General features: G+C 38.9%; 1 protein-coding gene across 1 annotated transcript in view; it reads left to right on the forward strand.

Annotated features, from left to right (window-relative positions):
- The first annotated feature begins 657 nt into the window (after window positions 1-657).
- Window positions 658-19,267, forward strand: part of LOC104271447 (cubilin-like) — a 43,868-nt gene continuing 25,258 nt past the window's right edge. The window contains exons 1-9 of the mRNA XM_009866116.1: window positions 658-841; window positions 2,344-2,515; window positions 3,532-3,738; window positions 6,649-6,798; window positions 7,613-7,734; window positions 10,651-10,876; window positions 12,828-13,015; window positions 15,309-15,465; window positions 16,969-17,118. Coding sequence (XP_009864418.1) covers window positions 797-841; window positions 2,344-2,515; window positions 3,532-3,738; window positions 6,649-6,798; window positions 7,613-7,734; window positions 10,651-10,876; window positions 12,828-13,015; window positions 15,309-15,465; window positions 16,969-17,118 — 1,417 coding nt within the window. The 5' untranslated portion in view covers window positions 658-796. The remainder of the gene's footprint in view (window positions 842-2,343; window positions 2,516-3,531; window positions 3,739-6,648; window positions 6,799-7,612; window positions 7,735-10,650; window positions 10,877-12,827; window positions 13,016-15,308; window positions 15,466-16,968; window positions 17,119-19,267) is intronic.

The raw sequence follows: 19,267 nt of genomic DNA on the forward strand, positions 1-19,267 counted from the left end.
GCTGCCCAGGGAGGTTGTGGACTCTCCTTCCTTGGAGACATTCAAAAACCTGGACGTGTTCCTGTGTGACCTACTGTAGGTGATCCTGCTCTGGCAGGGGGACTGGACTAGATGATCTTTTGAGGTCCCTTCCAACCCCTGACGTTCTGTGATTCTGTGATTCCATGTGAAAAAAAGACAGAATAACTGTACTGAGCGTTCCTTAAAATTCCTGAAAGCTTTTTCCCTGCTTCTTATAACCAGCAGAAGAAAATAACATCCTTCATCCTTACCCGCTCGAAGGCCCTCTTCATTCTGTGCAGCTCTGCCCAGCCATCTAAAAGGCAGAAATGTCTCAGTCCTGCCACAGTGAGAAGCTTGTATAACTTCATGTCAAATCCTGTGGGCCACTCAGGCTTCTGAAGCCTGGAACAAGCCCTCCAGAGAAGGGAATATAAAGAATTAGACTAAAATAAGCTTCTATGGTTAATTAATATTCAACTGCATTAATGGCTGAATGATAAAGACTGGCAGGTACTCAGCTGTTTAGACAAACATATGGGCAGGATAAGCATATTAAACCAACCTCTGAGGATCTCTTTTTCTTGCATGATTAATGTTTTTTGCTAAAATTCTATAAGCAGTGCTTTAACAAGTATCCCAATATTTGGGTATTTCAGAATGTGGTGGGGATTTTACTGCCCCTGTTGGAACATTTACTTCACCCAACTATCCGAACCTATACCCACATAATCGAGTGTGTGAATGGAGGATCACAGTGGAAGAAGGTCGACGTGTGACTTTAACCTTTAATGATATGAAAACTGAAGAACACTGGAGCTGCTCATCAGATTACGTGGCTGTGCGTATTGGGCGTGAAGGAAGAAAATGCTCTTCCTAATCCCTTTATGGAACATTAATGGACGTAATACAGCTGAAATGTTATTTATAGGTTTTAAGATAAATCATAATTTAATCTGGGGAAAACAGATAAGTGAGAGAAAGCCATCTTTATAGGGCATCTAAACTCATCTGTCTGTTTCAGAGCATGGAAGTTTTGGAATTGTAGTCCAGGCGGAGAGGAGGACTTGAAAAAATAATTGAAATTGGCTCATAATCAATTATGGAAAACAGCTCTGGGGTTTTTGAAAGCTTTCAATGTCTCCTCTCTGTGGACATAAAGACCAGGTCTCTTTTGACATTGGAATTTGTTACCGCTTTTGTTACTTACTGTTGCCAATTAGAACAAAAATAAAAAGAACAGCTGCTACTGTGCTGGACCTTGCATATTCTGAAAGAAAGACAGGGAAGCCCCAGGGAATTCTACATATTGATCACCCCTATCTCCAAAAAAGATAGATTTTTTTGTTATTTTATCACGATTACTTTAGATATTTGGTTATTTAGTGCAAAAAAAATATCAAACCCATCACACAGAAGTGGACCTAGTTAGATGAACAAATATCCCAGAAATATGATTCCTCTATGAAATTGCAGGAATATAAAATCCAGTTTAGTTTCCCATTTGTTCAGATTAGCGGCAAACTCAGGAATGAACTTTAGCATGGTCAGAAACTGGCGTGTGCACAAGTGTAAAGGGATGAATCGGTTCTGCCTTGTGATTTTGTAGATGATCTTCCCCTTGTTTTCCTTTACAGATGCTTTAGGCAGACCAGGGGGAGCTGGCTTTTTATCAGTTAGTGAAGCAATGATCTCTTAGAGGAAGATCTGTCCTGCCAGCTTTTGTGTCTTCATCACTCTAACATATTCCAAATCTCGGGGGGAAATACCATTTCTGCCTCACTTGCACTGCTGAGATAGTAGCAGAAGGAAGGAAATTAACTCCTAGGCTAAAAGCTGTATGAAAGAAACTACAAAATACATCTGAACCATCACAAAGTGAAATGTTTGAACTAATAAAAAGTATCCACCAGCACTGAATATTTTGGGGGAGATTTTTGATAAAGCTGATATTGGTTTTAGCAAGACTACAAAGATGCTTGTTTGAAATAGAATGAGTGTTATCAGTAGCTGAAATTACTGAGTGCTTGGAGATATAAATATTGAGCTAAAATACAGCATTTTTCCCAATCAAACTGTTTCAATTTCTGGAATTAAAAAAAAGGAGAGAGAGGGCATGTGTTTTTGTTTTGCCAAAATAAACAAGGTATTTTTTGATGTTTTACTTCAGAGACTCATGTGCGCAAGGCAATGGAAGGTTGTTCCAAGGTAGATTTGGGAACTAATCTGCTGTGAAGGACATTGATAAACCTAGCATTAAAGATGTGAAGCGCTGTTAAATGATACAGGATATGCTCAGAAGACCATAGTTTGATCTCATAAGAGTTTATTTTGACCCAACAGGTTTACAATGGCCTTAGGCAGAACTCTCCAAGGCTGGCCAAGCTCTGTGGTGAGATAAGTCCAGGCACTGAGGTAAAATCCTCTGGAAACACAATGAAAGTGATTTTGGTGACAGATAAGTCCCATGCAACCAGAGGCTTCACTGTCTCATACTCGTCTAGTGAAGATTCAGGTAATGTGTGGTTTTTTAATTAAGAATCTTTGGTGATGCAGGAAGTGTGTGTTTTTGAATTAAGTGTCTGAATTTACAGTTAAAGTACTGATGTGTGTCAAAGGAATGACCTAGACAAACAACAAATCTCTGATAGCTTTCTTTTTTTGCCTCTTACATCTTTTGGTGGGAGTAGATCACATATTTTTAATTAGTTGAAAAGATGTGAAAAAATGGAGGATCTCTGGAAGTTATGGACTTTATGTGCCTGTTATGTCAACCTTCAACTGAAAATAACAACCCTGTTACGAATCACAGTCTTTAGTCTCACTACTGATTTCTTGTTCTGTACTTAATCTTAAGTAAGAGATGGTCTGAAGTGGCCTTATTCCATGAAAAGATCCAAAAAGCATAGTGCCATAGACTAATAATTCAGATACTTGAATAATTCAAGTGCTTCTTATTACTCAGGGGGAGAAATTAATTTACTGTGGCTTGTGAAAGAGTGCAGCTAACCTACTTTTGCAAGCTCAACCTCCAGAGAGGAGGCAGCTGGCAGAGCCTAACTGCTAGAGCCTTGAGTCTTTCAGACTTGATTTCCCAACTCCCCACCGAGCGTAGCATGAGTGTACTGCTCTTGAGAGTATGTTCCAAAAAAATCTCAAGTCTAAAATTAGGTAACGGGTGGGGCTAAGCAGTACTGAATTGGAGTTGCAGTGGGTTTTTATCAAAATGTTTAAAAATGCTTGTTGTATTGATGGTGCTGCTGAAATGTTTTGATATTGTGAATAATTGGTTCTTTGCTTTACACATGTGCTTTTAAAGACTTGCCAAAAAATGCTGAGACACCAGGCAGGAATTGTCTTATACACAACAGTTAATTAAAAAAAAAAAAAAGAAGTAAGTAGATGGAGAAAGTTTTGATCTAATCAGTACATGTGCTTGCTGACACGTGCATATCGGAATAAACACAGGCAAGATTTCTCTTCCTACAAAAACTATTACAATTTTAAAAAAAATATTTTTTGTTTCCACAGTTTGTGGTGGAACCCTGATGGGATATGCAGGTGGAAATTTCTCTACTCCTGGTTACGATGGTGTCAAAAATTACACAAGTAACTTGAACTGTGAATGGACCATTGAAAACCCCTCCCACTATAATTCATCCATATATATCTCTTTTGAGGATTTCCACTTGGAACATCACCAGGACTGCCAGTATGACTACCTAGAGTTACGAATAGGTTCGTATATTAAGACTATCAAGATTCCAGCTGTGCAACTGTGTGCCAAATCTTGTTCATATATATATTTGCAGAGAACGATTGTTGCAGGATCTCTACATTTGAGAGGGTGTTCACCTGCATGCCTTCCATGTTGCCTCCCAGACCAGGAGCAGGATTTCACTGCCAGAGCAATGGATGCATGGACTTGGTCACCTTTTCTTTCAGGGCAGAAAATGGAAAACTGTGGGGGATAAATTGGTTTGGTGGTTGCAAAACACACCTGGACTCTTTCTCTTTATAAAGGACAATACGAATTTTCTCCCTTGAAAAATAGCAGTCAGGAGAAGCTGGAATCCACAGCCCATTCTTTTGCTGTTCCTGTAATCTCTAGGGACAGCAGGAGTGAAGTAAAGAGTGCTTTAATTATTCATGGCCTCTGGGCTGCATACCCCACTTTTGTACTCTATATGATGATTCTCCAAAACCAAATCTATATTTCCTGTGAGACTGGATCACAAAATACAGACTAAAACATTTAAAAGGAAAACAATCACAGGATTAATGCACTGGTAATATCTCTGCATATTTGAGCATCTTTAGCTATCCATAAGAACAAGCAACTGGAAATGTCATATGAAAGTCACTCAGCTAATGCCAAGTGTAGTATGAAAGCTCCAGCTGTCTTCTTCACCACGAGGCTGTATCTGTGAGTCCCAGAGCAAGCAGGTTCTAATTTAGCAGGAAATTGTTTCTGAAAGGTTGGTAGGGGAGGGGGGAGGGTGTTGAGAGCAGGAATCTGTAATACTTGCATTTCTTTGAACATGAGCTTTCGGTTGTATAGCATCAGTTTGTCCTGCACAGAGTCAAAGCATGCACAGCTGCTTAGCTTAATAATTCCCACCCATGTATGCAGTGGGACTGGGAAATAATAGAAGGAGAACTCAGAGAAAGAAATAATAAAATATATCTGGCCTACTACTCATGAGTTCCCACTATTCTCACTTTATTGTGAACCTCAAGCCTCCAGGCAATACAATCAAAGAAAGGAAAAAACATAGTCTTCTTTTCTTCTACACAGTTTTGTCATCTAAATAGTAATGTTCATTTTGGCCATACTAATGGATCTTCACTGAAATTTCACAATCAGTCTCATGTCAAAGGTGGAATGCCCTAATTCAGCTGTGTATGCTAAGTAACATTTAATGAGTACTAAGATGCAAATAGTGCAGAAAATCACTAAACTCAGGCAGGCATTGTTTAATACTCTCAGCACAGCAGATATGAATTTGGGGAGTGGTCCAATTCAACAGTGAGTCACCTGAAAGACCCCAAATGAAACTGAGATGTGTAAAATTCTTTTGAGCTTCCCATTTGTATGTTACACTTAATGTTACTAAAAAAAAAAAAAAAGGCAAAAAGCAGAATTGACTGTGTATTCACTGAGATATATTTAATCTAAAAAGATAAATATTTCAAGTTTCTTAGGGTAAAGCTTTATATAAACTTATTAAGTTATCAGGCACATGCATGTAGTCTGTATGTGGTAATACCGCTGAGCATATTGCTACAATGAAATATTGCTTTTGGCTTTTGTTGAAGATGCATGATTTTGTCTTGCAGACCATTCCCTTCAGTTTGAACCAAATCTTACAGCACAATCTTTTTGTTTACATTTTATATTTGTCAGCAGCCTAGATCTCTGGCCAGTCATGAAAGCAGTGACTGGTGTCACTTTTCACACTGTAGAGACTGAGTAACCTGTGTCACATCTGTCACATCACCTTGTAAGAAGTGCAAGAAAGAAAAAGTACTTCACATTTTAATGCTTAGTTATTACTATTTTTCCCATACCATATTTTATCATTAATGTCTTCTGCTTGCACAGCTCAATATCATTTCCAGTGCATGTTAAAAAGACAGGTTTTAGCATTTCTCTGTGTAGTTTACATTAATAGAATTTTATTATATTCCACCTTCTATGCCTGTGCTTTAAGGCATTTCAGATGGTGGCTGTGTCACTGTATATGACAAAAAGATAAAGTTACTCAGCCACATTACTTGGAATAACTGTGAAAGGGCTTTGATGAGGGCTTTGAAGTTTCTACCTCTTGCCCTACTGCCTTCTTCACAAGACTAGCCTGCGTGGAGCTAGGGATTGCTTTTGAATGGAGACTTTTAAGACCAGCAGCCTGCTGTTATTAGAGTAGCAAACTGAGGAATGGCATTGCCTGGATGTCGTGAGGAACGTATTTTCCTTCTTCTGAGGATATATAAGTACTAAACAGAAATTGGTACTTCTACCAGCGTGATGGATAAGAATTTACACCAACATGAGCAAATGTACAGTGTCACAGAAGTTTTAGGTTTCAATGACTTGAACAAATAGAGGGAACAGTATGTTGAGCTTATAGGGAAAAGATGCCCACTGTTAATACAGCAGTCACATCTCGTTCATGGATGAAGCACTTCCCTATGTGGTAGAAAACTTGAAATCCCTGTTGACTTTAACAGGGATGTCACAAACAAATAGGCTCAACAGGCTTCCATGCAATCAGGTCCTTGGGCCACCTCTTCCTGCTGTTCTGCCCCAAAACATCTGCGGTTTTGGGGCACTTCAGGTTTTGGGTCTGATGGGTCATACAAAAAGAAAGTGTGCAGGATGGCAGGTAGAGGAGAGAAGGAGATCAAGATATTGAAATGATCATTAGTATAGTTTTGGAAAGAACTTCCTTGGTGTCAAGATTTAGATACAGCAATAGACTACAGCTTTCTGCCTATACCTGTAAAAAATGATCAGTTAAGTGTGATATGTACTTTTCTCTCTTTTCTAGACAAAACAAAATGCATGTTTGCCCTGTGTACTCCTTTTCATTACTGTAGCTCTTTCAGGATTCAGAAAGCGTATTTTTTTCTTCTTTCTTTACTCAGGGGATGCTGATGGAGAGCTAATAGCCAGACTTTGTGGTCAGGCTGCACCATCTGTGCCACTCGTCATAGCTTCCCCCCTGATCTGGGTACATTTTGTAAGTGATCGAAACACAGAAGATAAAGGATTCTTGGCTCATTACACATTTGAAGGTAAATGTCTTGATAGACTATTGCTCTTGCTGACCGAGGCACTTCTGGAGAGTGTTGTCATTCATTTTGTGATACTGAGAATACACACCACGGGATCAGCTCTCAAAGAGGTCCTCAGAAGTTACACAGTGACTGCCACTATTTATATCCATCTAAAGCAAGCATATGCTAGCAATTGAAATTTCAGATTTCTTTTCTGCCTCACTGTTCCCATTCCCCAAACCACATTTGAGTTTTTGCAATGCAGTGCAACACTCAGAATAGCTGATTGCTCTTGGGAATAGAGATGTAACAGGTAACACCAGCCAAGTTTGACTTACTTCAAATAGGGCTCCAGAGTGCTAGCGTGACAGAAACGCATTCTGCTGCTTGAATCGTTGCACTCATTTTTAAATCTACTTAAAGCAGTATCAGTGCAAATTACACCACTTTGCCATTTGCATGCCAGCACAACTATTCTTCCTGTGGCAGCTGAATTTAGCCTTGACGCTTATCTAAACACATCAGCAAGTTTTTCACTTGATCATGTTGGTCCAAGAACAGCGCTAGTTTGCTTATGAGTCTGAGATAAATTAATGGAAGACAAGATGGAAGAGGCAGCTGTAAATATCAGCTGGCAAAGGTTTTACAGAGCTATGGTAAGTATTAGAATAAATGGAATGATTCAAGGTTGTTGCATCTGTTTACTCACTATTCAATCAGTCCAACTTAGATATGTTTAAGTACTGTTACAAGCTGAATAATCTTTCATTCCTTTGCTTTATAGTGTTCAATTCCTAAAGTGTATTGAAATGTTTTGGGTTTTTTTCTTCAGCCTGTGGTGGTATACAGTCAGCTGAAAGGGGAGTTATCTCAAGTCCTAACTACCCAGCGCCTTACAGCAACCTGAATCGCTGCTCCTGGTTGTTGGAAGCCCCTGAAGGTGAAACCATCACTGTGAGTAACACAATGTCATGACTGTGTATGTTGCAGGTGAGAAGGGGGTGAGAAGCGCCCACTGAATCTTGAGGAACCTGTTTGAGACAATTTGGAAAATCAGCAATACGGAGAAATTAAATGTTTCCCATCAGCCTTACCTATGAAAAGGGGGAAAGAGAAGATAACACAACTAAGCTAGATTGTGCTTTTTGAAAAGCAGAAGGATCCTAGTCTAACTTGACCTCAAAACATAGCACTGGATTCTCCTTTAAACTATAACTTTTGATGTTTGGGTAACTAAAATAACTCGTTATTAGATGTGCAGGGATAATATCACTATCATAAGAATAAACATTAGGTGAAGTTTTTCATCTCTGCAGAAAGGTTACAAGCCACTAGAAAGTTCCTTTTGTGTCCATGTTTAGTCAGGAAGATAATATGATTACTGGTACAAATTACATCAACAAGATGCTACTCTTATTTCCCAATAGCTATTAACAGACTGAGGTATTACTTTCTTGAGCCAAACTGCTGGGAGACGAATTTAAGCAAATTATCACAAAGCAGTGCTAAACTTCACTCACTGAATTATTTGACTGATCCTTTGGAGAACAGGCCCAGTCCAGAAAAATATCTGAAAAGCGGTTTTGCGAAAACACATTGCAGATTTTTATATGTAATGCCTTTCACTTATTTCCCCATCATATTTTCCATATTTACAACTACAAAGGTATTTCTTAGAAATGCAAACCCATAGTCCTAATTATTCTACCACATGGTATTCTGACCACTGCCTAGGTACTTATTTCAGGGAATACAGGATTGTTTTAGTACCACACAAAATTTCTATTTAATCCACAAATTTGTTTAAAGCAGAACTAATCTTGATCAGATGGACATCAATTTATATTTTAAAAGGACTGAGTAGCAGCCCCTCAGTGAAGACAAACTAACATTTTCCAATATAAGCTGCCAGTTTCAGTTGCTGGTAAGTTCCAAACTTAAATCATTTGAGCTAAATTTGTGTATGGCCTTTGCCTCAGGCACAGCTCTTTTTGGAAATGAATACATACAAAAAGTTACAAGAAGAAGTACTATGTATTTGCTAAACTTTTCTATAAAAATACCAATCCTGGAACTGGCAAAAAGCCCCCAATTTGCTGGAAGAGGGCCGGGCAGTTGTTAGTGCACATCAATATTTCAGTATCAACAAATTCAGGAGTCTACTGGATCAGCAGTCTAAATCTTTGAACAGGCAATCCCACCTGCATGCATACTCCTCCAAGGACAAATGGCATCAGTGTGGGAGGGAGGCAGGGTCAGAGGCTGCCTGCCCAGCCCAGTCTATTTATGTGATGCATGCAGGCCCACAGCAACTAATCATGTAACGGTTTCTCTCAGATTTAATGGAGACTAGCGGTATCTTTTGCAACTGTCAAGTATTCTGATTCAAGATAATAGGAAGAAAAAGTCCAAGGCTTTCTGCTTACATACTACTTATATTTGAATGTGCAACTTCAGATTTCATGACCAGAAGCCCTGAGAGAAGGGAAGTGATTCAACACATATTCAAAACTGTTTTGAAGCACATCCTTAGGTTCAAACATATCTTTCTTAATGATCTGGATGAAAGGATTGAGGGCACCCTCAGTAAGTTTTCAGACAGCACCGAACTGGGTGAGAGTGTTGGTCTGCTCGAGAGTAGGAAGGCTGTAGGCTAGTGATGGATCTTGACAGGCTAGATTGGTGGGCTGAGGCCATTTGCAGGAAGTTCAACAAAACCAAGTGCCAGGTTCTGCACTTGGATCACAACAACCCTATGCAATGCTACGGGCTTGGGGAAGAGTGGCTGTAAAGCTGCCTGATGGAAAAGGACCTGGGGGTGTTGGTGGACAGCCAGCTGGACATGAGCCAGCAGTGTGCCCAGGTGGCCCAGAAGGCCAATGGCATCCTGGCCTGGATCAGGAATAATGTGGCCAGCAGGACCAGGGAAGTGATTGTCCCTCTATACTTGGCACTGATGAGGCAGCACCTCAAATCCTGTGTTCAGTTTTCATCTCCTCGCTGCAAGAAAGACATTGAGGTGCTGGAGCATGTCCAAAAAAGGGCAACAAAGCTGGTGAAGGGGCTGGAGAACAAGCCTTATGAGGAGCAGCTGAGGGAACTGGGGTTGTTTATTCTGAAGAAAAGGAGACTGAGGGGAGACCTTATCACTCTCTACAATCCCCGTTCGGTCCCCATGTGTTGCCTGATCTAGTTGAGAGTCATCCCTGCCCATTACAGGGAGGTTGGATTAAATGGTCTCTAAGGTCCCTTCCAGCCTAGGCCGTTCTATGATGATTCTATGAACTCCCTGAAAGGAAGTTGTAGCGCAGTGGGGGTCAGTCCCTTCTCCCAAGTAACAAGTGATAGGAGAAGAAGAAATGGCCTCAAGTTGCTTGAGGGGAGATTTAGATTGGATATTAGGAAAAATTTCTTCACCAACAGGTTGTTAAGCATCGGAACAACCTGCCCAGGGAAGGGCTTGAGTCTCCATCCCTGGAGGTATTAAAAAAATGTGTAGATGTTGTGCTAAGGGACATGGTTTAGCGGTGGACAGTGCTTAGGTTAATGGTTGAACTCAATGATCTTCAAGGTCTTTTCCAACCTAAATGATTCTATGATTCTATATAGCTAGGTCCCAGTAGGGCCAGTTTTGAACCTGTGCATTCTTCTTCCATTTCTGTCTTTGTGCTAAGTAGCTGCTGCTACGTATAGTGGCAAGACTCCAAGCAATTCTTGCAGGAAAGCATCAAGGTGAAACGAGGGTCAAATTTCTGAGCATACCCAGAAATCATTGCAGTAGGTTGGCTACGGAATCTTAAGGGAATTGTTCTAAACCCTCCACTGCTGTGGCTAATGGTAGCTCCTGAATGTCTCTTTTGTGTGTTGCAGCTTACTTTTACAGCCTTCCACATTGAAAATAGTTTGCTTTGTAAGTGGGACTCTCTTACTATCCTGAATGGTGGCTCTCCTGGATCTCCTGTCATAGGGAGGTATTGTGGAAATACATCCCCTGGGACTATTCAGTCTGGTTCCAACAAGCTAGTCATCATCTTTAACTCTGACCACTCAATTCAAGGAGGTGGCTTTTATGCAACATGGGCAACAGAATCTCTAGGTAAGAGAAAAAATACTGGGTTTGTCAGGTCTAACATTGCAGTATATCATGCCTATATAGCACTTTTCGACCACAAAATGTAATAGGATTCCTCCTCTTTAATTAAGTTTGCATTAAAGAAAAATACATGTAACATTTTCAGCATTCCTGAGAGCAGCCAGCACTAAAAATGTCAAGTATTAAAGCAGTGAAATCAAACTTGGACTGATTTTGTATTTTTTAAGCCTCCTTCAGGCAATTTCTCTGTAAATTGATACCATGCCTGTTATCCTCTCAGCAGTGATATCTATTGTCAGTGACTATGAGACATTTCATGTACTGAATAACAATTGTTTCATAGTTTGATTTGTTTCAAACACTTAAAACAAGAAAGAAGTCAGTTGCAAAACAGAGGGCAGTCAGGACTTCTCATAGTTTACATGTGACAACAGCCTAAAATTCTTCTACTTTGGTGGAGATGGTGTTCACCTTCTGAAGGTGATACACATGCAGGATTTACTTGGTACATTTTAAAAAGCTACCTTCTGTCTGTTGAAATTAGCATCATTCTGGATTTAAAAAGAAAAAAAAAGCTCACCGCTTGCACACCGTCCTTCAGGAGGTGACTAAAAGCAAGTGTAGATGTGCTGACTGGTGGCAAGGCAGAACTCGTTGTGCCTTCCTGCCTCAGGACAGAGCTGGCAACGTGTCACCTCCAGCTGCAAACCTTCTGGCTGATGCTGATCGGCTTCCCATCAGTTAATGATCTAGCAGCATTCACACAGTCATTCCATGGAGTGTCTTCTTAAACATATCAATAGTCTGTGCTTGTGTGAATATAAACTGTCACTTAAGCAGGTTTTGACACTTCCTTTGTGTCACTGGGATTTCATGGGCAAGGAAGGACACTCTTCCATGATGCAGTAGACACTACCATGCACATGCAATGTGTATAGTCAGTATTATCTCCGTGAAAGTAGATTTCTCTTTATATATACCTGATTTCCTTTCCTCAGCTTTCTTCTTGTTTGTTCACTGAGAACCTTCGGGTTTCAATTCTGTATATGTGAGCAAAACTTGGCCTCATATCCTTCTAAACACAATTGCCATTTCAAACATAGTTAAAGCTAATATGTATTTTTTAATTAAGAGGAAAAAAAGTAGAATGTTATAAATCTTTATTTGCTGTTTATTCATCCTTTTACTACATCATCTCTGAAACAATAATGGCTTGCTAGTACTGTGCGCATAGCCCTAGTAAACTATTCTTGGCAAGGTATTTGCAAGTATGTTTCAAATTAACTAAACTTTAAGAACATGAGCTGCCACAGAGCCACGACCAGCTATCACCCCTGATAAATGAGTCTGTTAACAATTTTTAAAGGCATGTTTTTCAGCCCTTTCCATAATCCCACTGAGATCCACAGGGCTGGAGGAAAAGTCACCATTTTGCCCTGGGTAAGCGGATGTAGCTCGAGTAGATTCACATGTGGACCTCATTATTCACAGGTTGCAGAGTGAGAAAAGAAAAAAGGAGTAATTTTTTCCCATAAGATGCTTTTCTGAATGGCTGTCAGTCATGATGTGCCTACTGTGAGGTGTGGGAAGGAACACGCACAGTCTTGAGAGGAGCTCCTCATTAATGTATTTCCGATTCGTTCTCTCTAAGCAACATTCTCTTCTAATTGTCAGGAGTATATAGATGGACCAGAGCAAAAGGGTATGAACTGGCAAGGAGAAGAAGCTTGTGAAGAAGATAAAGTGAAATACAAAGACAGACATTCTATAGAGTGTAGCTACCATTCTGCTGCAGGGGTGGGAGAAGGAAAATTAATTGAAAGAGGAATAAATGAAGTTTGAATGATTGTCAGGGCTCCCTCACTCTTGCAGGCACAGAAACAAACTGCCATTCAAAGGTGACACCAGCAGGAAAGATTTGAACATTTCTGTGACCTGTGGCTATTTTTTCTAGGATGTGGTGGAATCATTCATTCAGATAATGGTACGATTAAGTCTCCTCACTGGCCTCAAAACTTTCCCATGAACACCAGATGCACATGGACCATCATTACGCACGAAAGCAAACACTTGGAGATGAAATTCCACGATAACTTCCAGATTCCAGACAGCAATGGAAGCTGCCAGAGCAGTTTTGTGAAGGTAGAATAATTGTTGGCATTAGATTAGCAGAGCAGTGCTTTAAGAAGTCATGATTCCAGAATCTCATTTTGCAATCATCATGCTTAGGATTGCCAAGGCACAATATTCAGGAAATATAAACTGAAGTCCTTGTGACAATAAAGTCAGTTTTCTGTAGGCCTTGAGAACTGGCTTGTGTATATTTTTCACTTTTATCAGTTCTTGAGGTTCCACCTCCCGCAAGTTCCCATCGCCCTACACGCTGCCCCCAGAATGAAAAATATGAAAAAAGTACATATGACTTCAGAAACAGGAAATAATAAGAAAATACACTGTAATGAAAAGACTTTTTTGATTATTCCAGTGAGTAAAAAACCAGGAATGTGACACTATAGTTCTACAAAACGTTCTTCTGAATGTATAAACAGTCCAAGTTGCATTAAACTTTCCTTCTTTAATCTCAAAAAACAAAGATAGCATTCTTATCTTTCATAGGTTGTCAAGACCCACTTGTTTTCAAAGCAGAAGAATGGAGTGGACATGCTTTGAATTTCTCAGTGTAATTTTTTTCTCAGGCATTTGGCATATGTTCAGTGGTTTTGTGCTCATTTTCTCGACAGCAGTACAACTCCTACTTGTAATAAAGGGCAAACATAATCTGACAACACGTAGGAAGACTTGAGGAGCTGTACATCTGATCTGTGCCTAGTAACTTAAAACCACAGTTGCACTCATTTTTTAAGGCTGTGGAAAAACCCCCGAAACTATTAGATTTGTCTTTTCGTAGCCTGATCCACTGGTTAATTGATGTAATATGTTACAATAAATTTCATTAATATGAAAGTCTTAATGCCACCCATTTCCAATTTCTAAACTGTCCTAAATTACATGGTCAAAACTATGCAAAACGGAGATTTTCACCGTAAAGAAAAATCTGAAATTTGTGGTGATGTCCACCTTTATTTCTCAATGTCTAATTTGAGATGTATGAAGGTGTCTGGGTATGACGAACTGTGGATCGGGTGTAAGTTCCTGCCATTCATTCCAAGCTGAGCAGCCAAAAAAGAGGAATCCAAAATAAATAGTGACTTTGCAAAATCTTGGCCAGGCCATAGACTGCTTCTATTAATCCTTTGAGCGTTCACCACCCCAAACACCTGGCCAGATGAATGATTTTTTTCATGTGCCTACACATACAGACTAACCCTTGGCTAACCCTTTCTAGGACAGTTGCTTAGAGCAATCACAATTTCATGTGGTCATTCTAGTTCTGCTAGACTTCTTTCAAACTCACTGTTTTAAAAATCAAATGTTATTTGGCTTTAATATATTTTTTACTATAAAGTAAAACAACTGTTCAAACACATGGATGAAAAATAAATTTATTATTAGAGTAAATATGTTTTTCTTAAAACAGATGTTTTAAATCCTTGGCAATAAACATCCTGATTCAGGAAATTATTTAAGCACTCAGAAACATCAACACTTATGCCTGTGTTTCATTTTATATGTGTACTGAAATTCAGTGCTTAAACTGTGAGCCTCAATTACATGTTTATGTAAATACCTGAAGAGGGTGTCACTTAAATTTCTACCTAAACCTCCATGCACTTCTTGAATACATGATTTGATTGAACATAAATTGGTTATTGGTGCACTTGAAGTAATATTTTTTTTTAAAATGTGTATTTTTCTTTATTTTTTTTGTCTGAAGTGTATAATTTTGTTAACTACATTATTTGACAAGTGAGTGCAACATAACAAATATGGGAATATTTTTTTATTAGCAAGACTAGATATTAAGAATCCAGATCTTCTAGTCTGCTAAGTCTATATTACCCTAGCATGCCAGTGTTGTTTTTTATTGATTTATGAACAATATAAGGATTAAATTTAGTAATGCATTGTGTACACAGATATTCAGTTTCATAGGGTGTATGGAGATACGTTAGCAGAGACAAAACAGAGGTAGGTAATGATGTGCATAAAATGTTTTTCTCTGGTTCCCTGGACCTAATATACTTTGGCTCTGCTACCAGCAGGGGTTTGAGCAAATGACTTCCAAATGCCCTTCAGAGGTCCCTGGCAACCTATTATTCACTGTGATTCACTGCTTGGAGAAGTTTCTTGGTCACCACTGACTAGAGTAGAATAGAGAGTGATTAGCTCTAGTTTAGATCTCTAAAATTCAATGTTGAGATGACTCCTACCCCAAGTTGAAGGAAAGAACAATTTCATGTGCAATTCCTGGTGCGTTCCCACAAACTACAAGGGCTTTGAAAACACTAAACCATTTCCAATCTGGGCTTGTCAGGTGTGGAGAGGAAGTGATGAAGAAGAAGCAGCTTTGTTAACCACAGGATGTGGAAGTTCAGCTCCTGATCCTATTGTTGCTCCAAACAATGTGATAACTACTGTATTTCAGTCTCAGGATGCTCCTGGGCCAGGTTTCTCTGCATCTTTCATAAGCAGTAAGTAATATTAAGTAATATTAAAGCCAGATGGCTACTCTGTTATTCTATTTTGGATTAGTCTGATCTGTGTGTGGCTATTCAGACCTCAGTCCAACAGGGCATCGAAGCCTCTGCCCAGCTTTTGAAACAAAGCGTTCCCTCACTGAAAGCAATGGAGCTATGGTGTGCTCCAGTGCAGGACTTGCCATGTAGCTATTACTTTGTTCTTAGCCACCCTTTCCTTTTCAGTGTGTTGAGAATAAACAAATAGGCTTTAAATTTTAAGAATTTGTTCCTTTGTAGTTAAACTGCTTGGAAGTTAAAGCTATAATCTTCTTAAAAAGGAAAAAGGATCTGCTCCTCTACAATTTTTGAGTGTTCTTTTCAAGACACGTGCCGAAACTGTGGTAATTTCTCCTGTGTATGGTATGGCCTGTGCCCCTTAACATAAACTGCTCTAAGGTGAAGAAATTACTCCTCGCCACCTGTTCTGGCCTTTGCTTTGCTTTGTTGTATTTGCATTTCATGTTGCTCAGGTGGCATTTCTTGAGCTGGCCTTTCCCTTTCTTTAACTACAGCATGTGCTTTGTGATGGTCAAACCCACCAGAAGTGTAGAAGGTAGTGCTCAAATGCTATCAGCTTTTTGGTTTTTTTGTAGGATGCTGCCAAAGGAAAACACTTTCCCTTCACTAGATTCAGATTAAAACACTGAGAAATTAAGTGCTTAGAGGAAGACACTATTGAAGCATACAGAATTCTGAACTGAAACTGCTTTTGTTTTTATAATGTCTGCTCTAGTGTTGTCAGTAACAACTAACAACCTCTTATTGGAGATAATCAGAGGTTTCATATGCCTGTTCCTAATCTTATACCAGTATTTCACTGTGCACTAGAGCCTTTTAAGCCTGTAGCTTAAAATAAACTCAAGGTCAGTCTTTAGGATGGAGATCCATGAAAATGAAGAGTTCTGTGTGCTTAAGAAGCCCTGAGTGGCAAACCTTTCCTGCCTCGGTGTATAGCAAAGCCACCCAGAGATGGCCCTGCAGCAGTTGGCATTCTCTTGGCTCTCAGGCATGAAGCAAGAATAGTACCACTTGGGCTAACATGGGCATTTTCAAATGAGACTATACTGCTTGTGTGCCTCCATACACCCCATCTGATTCAGCTACATTTGTATGTACTAAGGGATTTTGAAATTTGCAGGCTTCAAACATTTAGAATGCTGTGCTGTGCCCTTTTGGTCAGTGAGCTGAGGAGCTATGGCCTGGTCTTATCCAGGATCCTCCAAGATACTGCGTGAGGCTGTAGGCAGGAAGGAATTGCATTTCTCAAAAACACTGCTCTGTGTCTGTATATAAGACCTACTTTTGTCAACGTGATATATACTGTTCTCATGGTTTTTTGACCAATCTCTTATGGAGATATGAGGTCCTTAGTGTACATTATTGGTTTTCTCACTGCAAAAGTGGAGTAAGTTATCTTGTGGATTATAACTGTGCCTCATTTATTTATGTTTGTAGGATGTGGAGTAAACTTCACCAGCCCTGCAGGTAGTATCATCTCTCCTAACTACCCTAGTCAATATGATAACAACTTGAACTGCAGTTATGTCATAGACCTAGGACCACAGGCACTGGTGATCCTTGAATTTGAGACTTTCCACTTGGAAGGTAACTGATTTTTCATAATTTCAGTATGTACTGTGAAATTTACCTTCTTTCTTGAAAACATACAATTTTTCTACTATGGAAAATCATTGATGGTTTAATTTTCTGGTCCACTCTGAAAATCATTTGCAGACAAACATTTATGGAGATAGTTTCTAGGGTTCAGTTTTGCATCACTGAAGGATTCCAGAAGAGTGAAGATAGATCTCACCTGTTGAATACGGTGCAGCAAGGAAATTGGGAACTTGCCAAGTAGTTGGAATATAAGAGTGACTGTGGCCAATTTGGGTCTTTACTCCTGTGCTTTTTTTTTTTTTTTTTTTTTTTCCCTCAGTGCTTCTGTTTCCTTAACTTATATAAATATAGTCAGGTATTTTACAAGAATGTATGAACATATAAATATGAAACTAAGTGAAAGACTACAGTAACTGAAAGCATATAAAAGTTGCTACCCTGTATATACCCATGAAAAAGGTCTCTCTTGAGATTTTCAAATTTGGCAGCATTTAGCCATGAAAAAACAGGTATAATATCCTGGTTGCATTGGTGTGAATGGTACAACTTTTCCAACTTTGACAGGATAAAATTTTTATAGGTGGAGGTGTCATAATAACACGGAGGAATCCTATGTCTAAACTACTTGGGTGGCATCACATATATTGAGGCCATCTTAACTTGGTTCCCTTGAAGTTACCTAGACAAAGAGATTTTTGAGTAATTTGTTACTAAGCTGTGATGCATAACTTGAATTTGTCTTCAGAACAAACATTAAAGTCAGAAAATAGGTTTCTTTTATTTTCTTTTTAAGTCTTCCAACTGTTTTGAATTCAAAAGTATGCTGGTCCTAACTTAATTTAGGTCTGACACAAAGATTTGATTTGACTGTGATTTTTTTTTCCACGCTCTAATACAACTGGCTACTTTTTAAGCATTTTTTTTTCTTAAAAATGAAATGTTAACCACAGAAATTGCATAATTTCTTCATGCAGAAGACATTACTACTCAGCAGACATATTAAACATCAGTGTGAATCAGATGATAGAATTTTGACACCTCTATGATTACATTACTAATCGATATTCTGTCTGTGCATTCAGTTAATTTATAAATGGATGCAAGGTTTTATTATCAAGAAGGTTAAAGCAAAGAGGAGAGTGATTACAGACATAATAATAAAATTGATTCTTTATTGTTATTGGCTTCCTTAGGCTACACAAACTAAAAGTCCTTAGTCACATGAAAGAAAAGAACTGTGCATATGAGCTAAGAACATCTTGTTATAAAAGAGGAAGCATGACACTCTCCAGTAGTTGTTTATTAATATTTTTCACAAAATCTTAAAATACAACCATGTAGCAAAGAGAAATTGCCCGTGTTTAAATTGGAAAGAAGATTGAAACCATCATCTTGCAAACTATTATGCAGGAGTGAAAACTTATGTGTTTCACACATGTACCTAAGGATTTCTAGCGTAAACTCTCTTAGTTATTTTGCAAAGGCAGGACCATGTTTGGCAGCATCTGTTAAAAATATTTCTAGCCATTCCATGTGCAAGAAAGTATCACTCCTGCTTAGATTGTTGCCAAGTGTGGCCGCTAAAATTTTAACCATGCTAGAACAGATGTTCTGGATTAGGTTTTTAAGTTTAGCTACATGTCCAGTTAATATAATTTCTTACCTATCTGACCTCTCAAAAGAAATCCAATTGTTTTTTCTTACTTGTTTAGTAGTGAAGTATCTAAAATAATGTCTATAAAGCATATATATCTTACTGAGTTTAACTGGTTGAGATATCTTTTCCAGAAAATTAGAAGGCAGAAGATAATTTGCTATAGTGCATTAACAAATTTGTACAAAATTGAATGACTTCATGGGTTAGTCACAGATCTCTGCTGTAGAACAGTTAATGTTTTCAATTACTATGAGATGCCCATTCTGGTTATAAAGAACAACTCCAAATGAGGCAGCTAACCCACAGCACTGACACAATGTCAGTATCTGGAACCAGATGAATATGACATACATGTGCTAAACATTAAATACATATTGATCACTAAATATAGAAAGTTACAGAGCAAGGGAGAACTGGAGGAAACTGCATTTGCTGATTTTGGGATCAAAATTCAATCTCAATTGGCTACTTTCCAGTTGG

The sequence above is a fragment of the Apaloderma vittatum genome, unplaced genomic scaffold (assembly GCF_000703405.1).
Source record: "Apaloderma vittatum isolate BGI_N311 unplaced genomic scaffold, ASM70340v1 scaffold2783, whole genome shotgun sequence".
In the NCBI taxonomy this organism is placed as follows: domain Eukaryota; kingdom Metazoa; phylum Chordata; class Aves; order Trogoniformes; family Trogonidae; genus Apaloderma; species Apaloderma vittatum.